Here is a 15,105-nt window from a genome sequence, read left to right as displayed (position 1 = left end):
CATGAGAAAAGAGTGTCTGAGGTGTATCTGAATCAGTGATGCTCTGTGTGGATATAGGGTGCCACATATTTTGCCGATTGTGTGTATACCATTGAGTCAGGGATCACTGAGTTAGAAGTAAGTTGATTTTTACAAGATTTGTGATAAAGGCTTTCAAAAACCCAAACTTTGTTTAAGACTGTCTAGACTACTGTGTATTTTATCCTCTTGCTGTGACTTACAGCTAGAACGGCACTGGAGCTCACTCCTCCGCCAACGACTGACAGATCCCTCAACTTCAATCAAACCGCACAAAATTGCGAACATTCCAATGTATCTGTCTCCTATTCATCATATAAGAACAGCTATTCAGTGTTTTACAGAGTAAATATAAAACGGACAATCTATATGACTGTAAATGAATAGGAAGATTGATCATAACCGAAATTTTAATTTTGCTTATTTTTGTTGATCATTGTTAAACCATATTTGTATGACTTTGTGTGCATACTGCCTGTGGAGGTTGTGGGGGTCTTTAGTGCATTTGTTACACAGTGTGACTTCCTAATTACTAACTGATAGACAGCACTGGTGACTCATCTAATATCAGCAGATCTCATAAGCTTCATTCACTCTCTAATAGGGTTGCAATCTCAAGCGATGGCCTGTAGGTGAGTGAGCGTGTGTTTGTGTGTGTGTGTGTGTGTGTGTGTGTCTGTGTCTGTGTGTATGCGGTGTGTGTGTGTGTGTGGTGTGTGTAAGTGTGTGTCAGACAGAGCGAGAACATTTTCATTAATTTATCTTTGCTGTGGCCAGAATGATAATTTAGAGAGGAATCTTTCCGCAGCTCACTCCATCATCCTGAATATTAATATAATCAGACCTGGGAGCCAATTTCATCCAGATCGAATCCGTCTCCTTACTTACTCACAATCAGTGACTCAAATTCAATCCACGGCACAGAAGATGGGAATAAATGCCTTTGCTGTTCTATGTTTTATTTTGTACCTTCATCTTACTTCCAAATCATTGTTCAGGAAATTGCAGAGAAAGCTTGATGAGAATTTGTTGATTCAGATTATATGTAAATGCATTTTTGAATATACAGCAACAGGAAAAGCAGGGGAGAGAGTGGATGACAAATGGCATCAGGGCCCAGACTGGATCAAACCTCACCACAAGCTGACCCCTGTACCAGAGACAACAAACCTCATCAATAAGTGCTGTCTCATCCATACAAAGAGCTCAGTTAAAGGTGAAGTCTGATTACAGCATCTGTCCCCATTGGGAGAGTCACTGGAGTCTCGTCCTCTCTGTCACTATTGAGGCAAGTGAAATTAGAACATCCATTAGCATGTGTCTGTCTCCCTGTTTTTTAATTAAGTTTCTAATTTTGGTCGTATAGTAATTTACCGAGGGGCTGAGTCCTCACGCCTGCCGAATATCAGCTGATCAACATGCTGGAGAGTCAGCAGCCACTCCCCTTCACTACAATCGCTCATTCTCTTATCCCCTCCTTTTTTCTACTCCTTACAACCTTGCATCCTTCCTCTCTCCAACAGCGGCACTTTGTTAAGAAGCCTGAGCTCAGGTCATCAATAATTGAACAGCAAGAATCAGGTAGAATTCAGAGCCCTGTCTGCCACCCTTTGTATTACTCTGCTGTGATTCATATTTAATTTGTGTGTGTGTGTGTACGTGTAAAAGAAGCAGATAGAGAGGTCTTAGCATTAATCTGATGTCTCATCAAGGTCCTCCTCTTAAACCATAAACATTTATGCACTGAAGTGGAAGGACCTCTCTTGGGAAGGGAACTGGTTTGAAATGCCCTTTAATATAACAACTCCCCACTGAACTGACTAACTGGTCAATATAAACCCCCTTGGTTCATTTACTGCAGTATAAATGATGAACTTTAAGTACATAGACAGGGGTGATGGTTTATGAGCTTTAACCACCTCACAACAGTCAACAGTTGCTCATGATATGAGATCAGTTCACAACATCCTCTGCCCTCCGATTAATCCAATATGATGTTCAGAGGTTTAAATTGAATTTGGCGTTTTCTTGTTATAAACAAAAGTTATGTTAACATTAAGTCGTACTTAAATTCCAATATGTTAATGTTAACAGTGACACCTCCACGCACATTAAAGTAAGTCATGGAGTTCCACAAGGTTCTGTACTGGGACCGATACACTTCACTTCATATTTGCTTCCTGTGGGTGGTACTATCAGAGAGCGCCACATACATTTCCATTGCTTCACAGATTACAGCCAGCTGTAATTATCTTTGAGGCCAGATAAAACCAATCAGGTAGTTTAACATTAAGAGGACATGGAGACAAACTGCGGGGTGCTTTTGAAGGGAATGAGAACCAACTACAAAAAGAAACAATCTCCAGTGACACGAGTTACCATCACCAAACTCTCTTACCTCCAAAAGATCCAACTAATCTTAATCAAACAAGCCTTGGCAATAAATTAAAAACAAAATTAAATAAAGATTTCCTGTGTAGGTGTTGTAGAGCGGCAAGCGAAAAGGAAGCAGACAGACAAACTAGAACAAACCAGCCAGGAATAACTGAACTGTATATAAAAAACCCAAACAAATAGAAAGAGTCCAAGAACATACTGTGCATTTGGAATCCAACAAATCCCACAGAATCACCATCGCTTTGAATTCATAATCCTGTTTCACAGATCTGCCTGTACAAAGACACACACAGACACACAGACACACACAGTTCAACTCACCCACTGAGAACCACGATGAAGTCCATGACGTTCCATCCGTTCCTGAGGTAGGAACCTTTATGAAATACAAAGCCCAGGGCGATGATCTTTATTCCGGCCTCAAAACAGAACATCCCGATGAAGTAGGGCTCTGTCTTCTCCTGTTAATGCAAAGCAAGAGAGCAATCAGATAACTGGTTTGAATTAGTTCAATCTGACCTGAAATGGAAGCATGAAGGGTGCATCTTTGTTTATTGAAGCATTTTAGAACTATTTGTTTAATTGTAACAACTCAACGGAAGATTAAGAAGTGTGTGTGTGTGTCCGTGGTAAATGCAGATGTTTCCAGGTGTGAATATCTCACCAATCTCTTGGACATGGGTGTTTTGTCCTCTCCAGGGAGGTGCTGCTCCAGAGCCAGGACGATACAGTTGGCGATTATGGTGGCGAGGATCATGTACTCGAATGGAGTAGAAGGCTCAAGTTAAGGAACTTAGCAAACTTATAAGTGACTTACATCACTGAATACAGCTGTTTATTATATATATATATATCCTCAGGTGAGAGGTGGGTTTACATGCAGGAGCGATCACAAGCGAATCGCAGGGTCAACATACAGAGACAAAAATCCATTCACAGACAGACGACATACAATTTTGAATCTCCAATGACCTAACCAATCTGAATGTCTTATGACTGTCGGAGGCTCCAGAGTTACTAAAGAAAACCCTCACCGACTCATTAAAACATGTAAACTCCACACAGAGAAACCTTGGCTTAGGATTCGAACCAGGAACCTCCTTGCTGTGAGGCAATGGAACTACCCACTGCATCACATCTTATTGATGGGATTTATTGACAATAACAAAAGTGCACATGGGACAGATACAGAGAAAGCTCAAAGATTCTAGGTCACACTCATGTGCTGGTAGTCGTCGGAGCTCAGCATTATTTCTGATGTGTGTAGTGTAATAAAAAGCTTTAGAAATCACAGTACATTTATACAGCACATAGAACATCTGTTTTAGGGACGTTCATTTCAGATACAGAAGAGGCCTTGACATTTTTTTTTAATTTAATTGAAATACATCAGGCCCAGCAGTGTGTCGCGTAAGCAAAGGTCGACAAGCTTCAACAATCATTCCTCTATATGGAACAGAATTAATGTGGAATGTAATAAGCCCTGCGACTCCAGACTCAACCAGACACTGGCTTCACCTTATCAGAGGTCAGCTGCAACAGACAGCAACACAAGGACACACACACACACACTCACAAACACAATGACAACAGAAGGTTTATCAAGGAGGGGTGAGTGGGTGGGCCTGAGTTGCGCTCCTATAAACAGGGCGACTCTTTCTACAATCTTTACAGTCTGTTCTGTAGGACCTGTATTGTTGTCAGTCAAACTCTGGCTGCTCTGGGGTTGAGCTTAGAGCATCAATGTGCACCGTATCTAATGCTCTGCGTGGGTGGTCCCCTCTTTCCCGGTTGTGTGGAGGAGAGGTATAGGAAGGAAGGGAGCTTAAATCTGCAGCGATGACACAGGAAGGGAGAGCGGAAGACTGAAAATGATGTGGGCAATAAAGGGTGATCGGCGGAGGAGAAGAAGATGGTTATATCCAGAGTGAGAAGCTTGTGAAATAGGTGGGTGAGGAGGAGGCAATGGGAGACTGACACCGGACAGGTCGATGCTGCGCTGGCAGTCGTATCCAGCAGGGTTATTCAGGGACGTGTGAGCAATGAGAAGCTAAACAAGCAGAGCAAATACCATAATCTCCCACATGCCCAGGGGAGTTCTGACTTAAACCAAGGCTGTGGCACACACCGACTCAGTGGATGCAAGCAATTGCTGAGAACTTAAAAAAAAAAAAGATAAAATAAAATAAAAGCCGGCAGACGATGAACACAAAAACAAATCGTAAAAAGAGTTGGTCTATCTCAAGCGCGGGGGCTTTTTTCAAGTTTGTTTTGAGATTTTCAAGAAGTAGCCTCTAGCTGGCCCCAACGCCCGAATCCTATTTATATACAGTCTATGGTTCCCACACAGTAAACAGGAATGGGTGGGAAAAGGGTGAAAAGAGAGAAAAAGAAGATAGAAACAGAGGAGGGGAGGTATCCACGGCAACAGGCTTCTCATCCGTCCAAAAGTCAATGCTACAAGACGGCAGCTGAGCTCGCGCACACGCATGCACGCCCGCACACACTTCATGATGTACTAATTATAACCACTACATGGTGGATCTTGAAGTAAACCAAGCCTGTATCAATCAAATAAATCACCTAACTGTCTTGACAAAAAAATCTGATATATCAAGACATTCATACGAGCCTGGATGTCGGCTGGTGCGTGTGACGTGGATCAAAGACCGTCTTCCAGCTTTAGCAACAAGGTGTCTCGTGAGCAATCCTGTGAGTCACAGTGACGCTGGCACTCAGCCTTGATTCCTCAAACAATTGTGTAAAAATAGAAACGGAGACAGAGTGTGATGCCACGTTCATCTGTGAGCGCGCTCCAGCCCAGATTGGGCCTGCGCCCCTCCGATTATTATTGCATAGAGTTGAAAATAAAAATGAATCATGGGCATCTGAGTCGGGCTTATTGGAAACCTGTGAATTATCTGCAGCATGTGGGTTTATGTGTTTGAGCCACAGGTGGAGAACAGTATCAAATATAAAAAGATTTAGAGAAAGGACAGGGGTGTAATCTTCATTTTGGAGGGAAATCATGCCAGACTCTGTTTGTGTCTCAAAAATGAAGAGACTGATAGACTACAAATTAAATCTCTATTTATTCAAGTTATTCAAACTGTGCTGTTATTAAAATATGGCTAAGATAATAAAGATATTATCAACTGAACAGATTTGGCTAACAAACTATATGCGAATATCATTACACATTACAGTGGCCTGCTTTAAGTGATCAACCCTGATAACAAATGCTGCCCAATAGTCCAGTTTAGCTTATTTATACTAGTTTCATATTCTACAGATACACTTCAAAAGCAGGTAATAAGCAAGAAAACTGTTTTTATGATTAGAAATAATGAAAGTATTGAAATCCAAATTTGAATGCAAAACTTTAGTTCAAGGGAAATGAATGGACTTTTTCAAATCTAAGTTGAGTCTATTGAAATCAGAGCCTATGTAATTTAAATCATGATAGAAGGCCTCAGAGGGAGCCCTACACACTCAGACCAAGTTCTCTTTCCACTGGATTGGAATGTGGACTCTTTGTCCCATATGTGTCTGAAACAGGTTTGATTTTTAATAAAGTGACAACAGAAAAACTATGTCTGTCATACGGTAAGCAGGTCTTGGTTATTCATGTGTGCCCTGATGAAACAAACTCTATTAAATCAAGCAATCAATTATTTACAGGTGTACCTTCTCAATGGGAAACTTCCCGCTGTGGGGGATCCCAGTGGGGATCAGAGAGGAGGAGCAGCTGCCAGTTCTCACCAGGCCCTTCTCACTAAACTCAGGTCATTTGCTTCATTATCTCTGCCTCTTCACAGCCGGGCCTCGACCTGCCTTCATTGAATTCAACCTCAATCGACTGACGTCAGACTAGCACACCTATAAAATCACCTATAAACCAGCACAAAGGGACATAAAAAAAATATGTACTCAAAAAAATATGTACTCAAACTAATATCAAAATAAAGAGCAACACGCTCTCACAAGCCAACACACACGTCTCGCTGGCTCCAGTACAAACACAAACCCCAGAAGCCTCTGGATATTTCCTGCATTGATCATCTGCTGTTAATTGAGAAAGAAGAGCCTCTCATGGCGCAGTGACAGCAGCAAGTAGTGTTCCAAATGCAAGGCTGACCTTTAGGAGACGTCCTGCGGAGACTGTGTGCATGTGAATGTGCACTTGTGCTTCTATTTGCGTTGGGACGGCTTTGAGTTTTAGACAATGGGAACAAGGCAGCAAGTAACCATTCAATTCACAATCGATGACTCCAGCAAGTACTTCCTTAAACGAATCAATTTGCCTAGAAAATGTCAGAACAAAGTGAAAAATATCCAGGGTGACGTCTTCAGATGTCTTTTGTCGGCAACCAATAATACTTCATGTTCTATTGCATAAGGCCTCATGAAATGAAATCCTGATATTCGATGCGCTGACCCCTGTAAGTTGAAATCAAAACAGTTTGTGGGAGAATAAACTGGTTTGCACACATTTCTCTTCTTTTGGTTAAAGTAGTGTTCATGATTCAAGCGAGTAGTCTGTACTTGCAGGACTACGTGGGTTAAGCTTCAGGCTAAGGAATACACACTGTTATTAAGGGTCCTCAGAGGTATGTTTATATAATTTATATATGTGTACAGTATGTGTACAAACTAATAGGATCCACATAAACATAGTGAAGTGATCCACTCATCACAGCCACAGTGGGCATTGACCGGAATATGACATCAGTCAGCTCAGCCTCACTCCCTTTGAAACCATATTAGCAAACAATATAATATAGTCTGACTCAGTGAGTAATGACTAGTTGTAATAGCACACGACACAGGGATCAGACATCATTACATATAATTCCTGTTAATGTCTGTTAATCAGATACAGTAGAGCTCATTAGATGTAATGAGACACTCCCTCCATAACAGCACATTAACCTGGAGGTGGTTCAGTCTGGCTCCTTTTCTTCTGGTCACTACAGCACAGACAATGCTTTCATTTACCACGCCCCAGTATGTACATGTATGTGCATGGAGGCAAGGTTGAATTATTTGTTAGTAATGACCCAACCACTTAATTATCTATATTGTGATGACACACATACAGCATGTGCACACACACAGACACACACTTCAACCCTTTCACCTCAGCTGATGATTGAAATTCATCCTGTCTCTATTTTTAATCAGCTCAATGAACGGGGCCCACCGGGAAAAAAAGGCAACCACAAGCTGCAATCAACAAAAGAAGCACACTCATTCTGTTTACTGGGGTTTTCAAAAATCAGCAGTGGGGCCAGTAAGTCAGTCAGGAAGCTGCTGAATGGAGCAGAACAATGGAAGTGAGGAGGCCACACCTGGCCCAGACACCTGGTGAGCTGAAGCACAAACACGCCACTAAGTGCACATTCACGTGTGGTCGTTCCTCCTCAACAAAGCAGAGGAAAAACTTTCACTTGATAGAAGAGTGAGTCAATATGCGAAAACCAGACAAATAATATGTAACAGCACTACTGAAAACTAAGTGACTTAGGGCTTTAACCTAACGTACAATAGTGCAAAACATCAATGATATGTCTTTAAATGTCATCTTTTCTTTGATCAGTTGCAGAAAAAACAAAGATATTTAGTTTACAGTGAAATAAAACAGAAAAACACACAAATCATCATATTGGAGAAGAATGTTTGACATTTTTGCTAACAAATGACTTATTAACCATGAAAATGGATGCTATTTGAGTCTGACACAATGAGTCTGATGGCAACAGCCGGCCTTCAAAGTGTTTTGTTGACACAAAATATATGAGCCATACATGGAGAACCTCCTCTCTGTTCCAATAATCCACTTTCCACTGACAACTCCTCCTCCTCTGCAGTGGTTCCTGTCTAAATAAAGCTATTTATATAACCTGTGTCAAACTGATACATAATTTCACCCACTTGTGGGTTTCCGTTGTATCAGAATAACAATACAAACACTGGTGCTTATTCTGTCTTTTCCCTTTCTAATAGTACTGCATTCTATTGCATTATATTCCAATGAATCTAGCTCATATGAACCAAAGAAGTGGGCTGTACTATCTGGTGGTTTCTCATGCGTCGTGCTGTGTGTGCTGTCCATGGTGCTGAAATTCCCCACAGATTCTCCCCAACTTGTGTGAATATGAGGGGATGTGCTATTTGTGGGCCTGTCATAACTTATGAAAAATATACCGCATGTAAGTAATTTGTTTACAGACCAACAGGAAGACCATGACTCCTTAATGTAATTCACACCTTACCCACTTCATTTTCACCATGAAGCAGAAAAAAAGGATATGGCCACTCAATGATTTTTTTGGCGTACTTCCTGACCACGTTGTCCTCGCCAAAGATGAACAGGGACCTGTTGACGGTGAAGCAGTTCTCCCTGACCGGGATGGGGTTGTACAAGGCCATGGTGCGGGCGCGCTGCGCTTTGGTCTGCTTGAAGGCTGGGGAGATGCCACCTGTGGACACCGCCGCGCCATCGCGGTTCCGGTTGCGCTCGGACCCTCCATCCCCTGAGCTCAACAAGCCCGGAACGTCGTCTCCAAATCTGGCCATTCTGTCAAAAGCAAACACCAACACGGGAGGAGACAGAGAGAGAGTGAGACGGGAGAGGAGAGATCAAGGGGAAGGAGGTTATGTCCTCCTGGAGGGCAGGGCGCGGTGCTGCGCTCGGTGTGGCGAGATCCTGTCCAGTTTCAGTCCATCGCCCAAAACAAAGAAACTTCAAACCAGATCAAAACATGAACGGATATTTCATCCGATGAGGAGCCGTGTAGAGCAGCACGTCGATCCACCTTATTGGTGCGCTGTGTGTAAAAAAGGCATCAACAGAATAAAAAAAGTAATTATATCCCGTTTCTTTTACCGAACCCGTGGTCTTATTAGATGAAGTTGTGGAATTGGTTTCATTTTGCTGCGTTTTATCCATTCAAACCGCAAAGAGAGCGAAGAGAGAGGAAGCTGCAACAGGTCACGTCTCCAGCCATCCTCAGTCCCCGGAGCGAGGAGGAGAGGAGCAGGTTAATCCATGGATTTTTAAATAAACTGGCAACAGTCCACTAACTAATTCAGAGCACATCAGTCCTGTCTCCTCTCTCTTTGTCTCCTTTGACCACCTACGGCAAGAGCACTATCCTGCTGCATGTGTAAGCGCAGGACGGAAAAAAAAATGAAATAATAAGAGGAAAAAAAACTTTTGCGTCTTTCAGCCCCCTCGAAACAACGCGAAGAAAATTACGCGTCACTCGCAAAAAGAGAGAATCCTGAATCCGTCTCCTCTGCAGCGGGATAGTGAAGGAAGCATCTCCCCCGGTTCCCCCTGCGCTCTGGAAGAGGAGAGAAGACAACAGGGTCTCCTCATGCAAAGCGACAGGATCAGCACACCTCTGCTATAACCTCTGTCCAACCCTGTACCCACGCTGCTTAACATGCGCATATAAACCGCGAGGAGAGGCAACAGAGCGCATTGCAAGGAATTATTAAAAACCTCAGTGAAATGAAAACAATAATTAGACGCAACTGCCTCCACCAGGAGATCATGATTAACTGTAATTATCCGAACTATTAAAAGGCAGCCACACAGCGGTTTTGTGCGGTTTGCTGAACATGTGCGTAAAATTTCTCTCTCCAATCGACTGTGACGAGTGACAACAGGCGTTTCTTGTTCGTGACTGGTCAACAGCAATTTGAAGATAAACCACGCTGCGATATTCGGCTTTGACTTGTGTTGTTCACCTTGCATGGTCACGCCTCAGGGCGAGCGCAGTGGATGCTGGTCACGTATCAGATCCGGAGGAGTGTGTGTGTGTGTGTGTGTGTGTGTGTGTGTGTGTGTGTGTGTGTGTGTGTGTGTGTTTGTGTGTGTGTGTGTGTGTATGTGTGTGGAGAGGAGGAATAAACAAACACCTGTTGTGAAATGAGCGCAGCAGCTCACTCAAGAGGACGACAGCAAGCTTCTCTGGCTAATTACAGGGTTTGGAACCTACTATTGCAAGAGGCATGATACAGTGAGGGGGGGGGGGTCATGCTGCTGTGTGCTGCTGATGGGAAGTGATCATATCTACAGTCTCATGAGGGTTTGGTTGTTGCAATCAAGGAGTGAAGGGCAGGGACCAATGCAAGGCTGACAGACTGCACAGGGAGCAGTAACAGGATGATTCTGGTATCATTTTTTTGTCTTTTATTGTCAACAAATCATGTAAAGTTATTACACTAAAAAGTATCGTGTTGAAGCCTGTATTCCATTGCTCTGTGTCACAGATGTAAAAGAGCAAGACAATTAAACACACTTAAGGTATATCAATATGTCACATAAATGCTCACCTATATGCCGTGGACATGATGGATACAGTTAAACGCTTGCACCTGCACACAGTCAGGCAGCCTATCATACACACAACCAGTCTGTTTTGGGTTATTTCCTGCACTAAGGAGGTTGTTTTTTCACCCCTGTCCATTTGGATTAGGTTTTGTTTGTTTGTTTATTTGTTTATTAGCAACATTACACATAAAACTACTGGGCAGATTAACACTAAACCTGGTGGAAGGATGTTTTATCGTAGGGGGAAAAATCCAATAAACAAGGTGTCGATCTGAATCAGAGGCCTGACATTTTCATGGATTTCTTAAAGAAGAAATTGATGGATCGTGAAGAAAATAATTCTGGCATGTTCAGGGGAGTAGTATTTGGTGCTAATCCAAATAAAAAAATACTGGATCCAGTGAATTTAAGTGTGGTTTCATCAAGAGAGTGTTTGGCCTTGGCAGATGCATTCACAATTTACAGTGCCCGGATGAAATTAGGTTTGTAAAGGTTGTCTGTTATTTTTTAGATTTACTCTGATTGAAAACGGTGGGCTTGGGGGTGAGACAAACGTATTGTTGGTTTTTGGTCATTTAATGCATTTTAATGTCACTAATACAAATGTTAAATAACTCTGGTCTTAACAAACGGCCACCACCACAAAGCAAACGCAAGATATATGACAATGCCTGAATAAAAACCATGTTCTTACAGAGCATTAAACTTGAGAGTAAAGTCAAATTCACCAGCCATCATCTGAAATAGTGAAGTAGTAGTGATTGAGGTAGAAGACAAGGAGAAGAACCGCAGGAGATTAACCACAACGCTGACACTGATGGGTATTTAGTGATGGTGGTGTGACGGAGGCAGTGTTCAATGGTGTGTGGCCTCTGACTCATTAGTGCTCCATCACAGTATGGACAATTAAAAATAGAACAGACAACAGACAAACTGCTTCTTGTTCTATACAGGCAGGAGAAATATACAGCTTCCCCTCCAGTTATAAAGCAAAAAAAAAAAAAAAAAAAAAAACTGCTTTAGAAAAATCACATTTCATTCGTTTTTTAGAGGTTTCAGCTGTGTGTGATTGAAATGTCACTTCCTCCACCCTCTCGGCGCCGCAGTGCACAAACAATATCATTTCATTGTTTTCTGCCGTGATGAGAGAGTGCCGCAGCAGTCACAGCTTTCTTGGCTGAGAGGGGAGGGGTGAATTATGATAATTGTGTGTTAGCAACAGAGATGACGGCGGGATGATGGATCTTTCCTGTAGAGAGGCAGAGTGCGAGCAGTTACAGTCTTTGATGTAGTGATGATTTGAATACCCTTTTTTTCTCACATTAAAAATCACCTTTTGATATCAGCCTTATCAGATATAAACTTATTCACAAATTGGGATATTCATTGCATTGTTTGAGTACTACCAACACAACGTGATTGACATCAGTGGCCCTGAGGTGAGTTGGTGCCACATGCTTTATAAATCAGCTGTTAGGCATTAATGTGAACACCTTTCTGGATGACTGGTTGCAAGTCTGCAGTTGTGGATGGATTTTGGTACTGAGGTGGTCAAACAGTTCATTGTTAGATACCTACAAGATACATGAAGTGATTACTTTGCACCTTTATACCTGATCAATGGAGCATTTGGGAAATTGAATTTGTCTTCCTTCATTATTTCAGCTTTTTCAGGGTTAAATGGCTACAACTGAGACACTGGAGGAAACACTGACCACGCCCTCATGTAGCAAGGGCTACCCCTTAACACCCCCTTCCCAATTTGTGAATAAGTTTATATCTGATAAGGCTGATATTAAATTAATCGATCTTTATTTGGATTTTCTCCCTTGTATAGACAGTAATCAAGTAAAGAGACAGGTTACAAATGGTACTTAAAAAGAATAGAAAACATATTTTAAAAGTTTCAAAAACTGTAAGATTCAACAAAGTAAACTGATGCTCCGAACCAAGAAAACAGGGATAAATATTATGGAATTCAAGATCTGAAATTGAGTCTTTTACTGAACCTCTACTGAAATACTGAACTGAAATATTTTATTGTAAAGCTAAAAGAGCTTGAACTGTATTAAAACACCAGAATATGATGGAAAACAACCACCAATTTGTATATGGTAGACACAACTGAAGAACTGATGTCTAATTGGACATTGTAGACATTGTGTAAATGTTGGAGGACCATCACTTGGCATTAAAAGTTGTCTATTTTGCAAAACTAGCCGAGAAATGCGGGGGTTTCTAAGGTAACCAGCTGTCACGACAGCAGGTTGACAGTCCCTGCTCTGGTAATGGGACGTAGTGCCACAGAACTGAGGTGGGAATAAAGATTTGAAGTCAAAATAGAACGTGGGGATGGCGATACCTGGTGGGCTTGGATTTGAAACCTGGTCATTATCAACCGCTTCCATTTATAGTTGTGTAACTAGAGCTACCCTGAGGGAAAATAACGACGTTAAAAACTCAGCGCCCGTTCACCCCAGCATGTTTGGTTTCTGAACGCAAACACACAAGCTGCATCGGCATAATTCCAACAAGTTTCTGTGTGCTGAGTTCTCGTGGCTTTTCTCAAACCTTATTCTACTTGTTGATCTCTATTCATGAGATAGTGCTTTGTTCAACCCACATGAATCCAGAAATAGGAGACATTTTAGTAGCCTGCACCTTTTTCTCTATAAACAAATAAATGCTAGACAGATTTGAGCTCATTTTGGATTTGATGGGTATTTTGTATGATTTGGGAAATGGATTTGGAGCCAGAGACAATGACACATTAATGAGGGATTGTGCAGCTCAGTCAGTGTTCTGTGTTTCTGCTAAAAATATCACGTACAGAAATATTATGACAACTTCAGCTTCATGCCATGGGATGAACTCAGCAAGAACCACATATGACCAGTCAATTTAGAAAGGCACTTACTTATGATACACTTTAGGTAAATCAACATATACCTCTGGCTATTTCTGTTTCTTTCATTCTTCCTTTAATTTGAAACCAAGCGCAGGTCAGTGAAACATAATAAAGAAAGAAACAGGCCAGATCAATCATTGACTAAATGAGAGGTAGTGTAATTGGAATAGCACAGAGTAAGTGCTGGCAGCCACTGTAGTGAGTTACACTGAGAAGTCACATGATTCACACAGCGCGGTGTGACAGACAGAGAGACGTCAGATAAGGAATCTGTGTGTCCGTCTGATGCAGACGTGTCAACACATTTTCATCAGTGTGGATAAGTGATGGCAGCTGTGGGAGGAGCTTTTATTGTGAAGGTATAAGAGAGCAGATCAAAACACACACTGAGACAGTGCCATCAAAACACGTGACATCCAGGAAGAGTTTCGGATCTGTGCATATTTGGCATTTTCTTTTAACTCAATCACCCTCCGTTGTAAATACATGACTACTTGTTTTAATATTTATAGTTAAAAAAACCTTGAACTAACTAAAAATGACAGAAACCAGGTTTTTTTGGTGTGTTCTTCTGACTTCTTTGTTGTGTCCATGTCCCATCCAATAACATGGACAAAGCAGAACTAATTACCTATACTGCAGCCAGCCACCAGAGGGCGACAGAGACACTTTGGCACCTTTAGTGAGGTGTCATGTTGTCCATCTTCATATTGTCTAAGGTTTATGAGTTCAACATCTTAATTAAGCTTAGTTAACATTTGTAACCAAGTACAGATACTGAGGAGAATAAGTCAAAAACCAATGTGTTATCATATTATTTGGCCTGAGGATGGCGCTAAATCAAACATGGAGGATAACCTAAGTCCTTATGCATTACAGCACTTTGAGAGGCTGTTGTGATCAATGCTATGGTTTTAACACAGAGAAGCATCCTGCTCGTGCTCCACGCTTCACAGTCCCGAAGTATTAGGACTTTGATTGCACACAAGAATCTCATTTATTTCATTTTAAGCTTAAAACTGTGCATTTGAGGAGGAAAAGTTTCCTTGTAAGTTGCTGTGACTGTTGACAGGGTAATCTATCATGAAATTGTTTTTCAGCTGTCATTGCCAAAACAGTTTCTATGGCAACAAGAGATCCTCGGAGAGACGATGCTGTCCAGCTTTCACGTACTGGTAAAAATGTGATCAGCAAAGTGGTGTTACTCCTATTTGCTGCAACAAGTAAAAACAGACAATAAACAAAAGAGTGGGAACTAAAAACTAAGGGAACTTCAGCAGATTGTTTGGAAGTGAGTATCAATCAAAATAAAATCTACATAATATCTCACAGTTTTGTCAAACCAAGACAGATTGTTGTTTTGTAGTGATTCAAGTAAAGTTGTCATCCTTGAGGGAGCGATACACTGCGACCGTGGAGAGGCAGCAGCTCAATGAAC

General features: G+C 41.7%; 1 protein-coding gene across 1 annotated transcript in view; it reads right to left on the bottom strand.

Annotated features, from left to right (window-relative positions):
- Positions 1-15,105, bottom strand: part of LOC133961072 (voltage-dependent R-type calcium channel subunit alpha-1E) — a 74,388-nt gene that overhangs the window by 45,470 nt on the left and 13,813 nt on the right. The window contains exons 2-4 of the mRNA XM_062396018.1: positions 8,729-8,995; positions 3,080-3,185; positions 2,737-2,876 (exon numbers count right to left, since the gene is read on the bottom strand). Coding sequence (XP_062252002.1) covers positions 2,737-2,876; positions 3,080-3,185; positions 8,729-8,995 — 513 coding nt within the window. The remainder of the gene's footprint in view (positions 1-2,736; positions 2,877-3,079; positions 3,186-8,728; positions 8,996-15,105) is intronic.

This window comes from Platichthys flesus, chromosome 9, assembly GCF_949316205.1.
Source record: "Platichthys flesus chromosome 9, fPlaFle2.1, whole genome shotgun sequence".
NCBI lineage: Eukaryota > Metazoa > Chordata > Actinopteri > Pleuronectiformes > Pleuronectidae > Platichthys > Platichthys flesus.
This window is presented reverse-complemented; position numbering and strand designations above follow the sequence as displayed.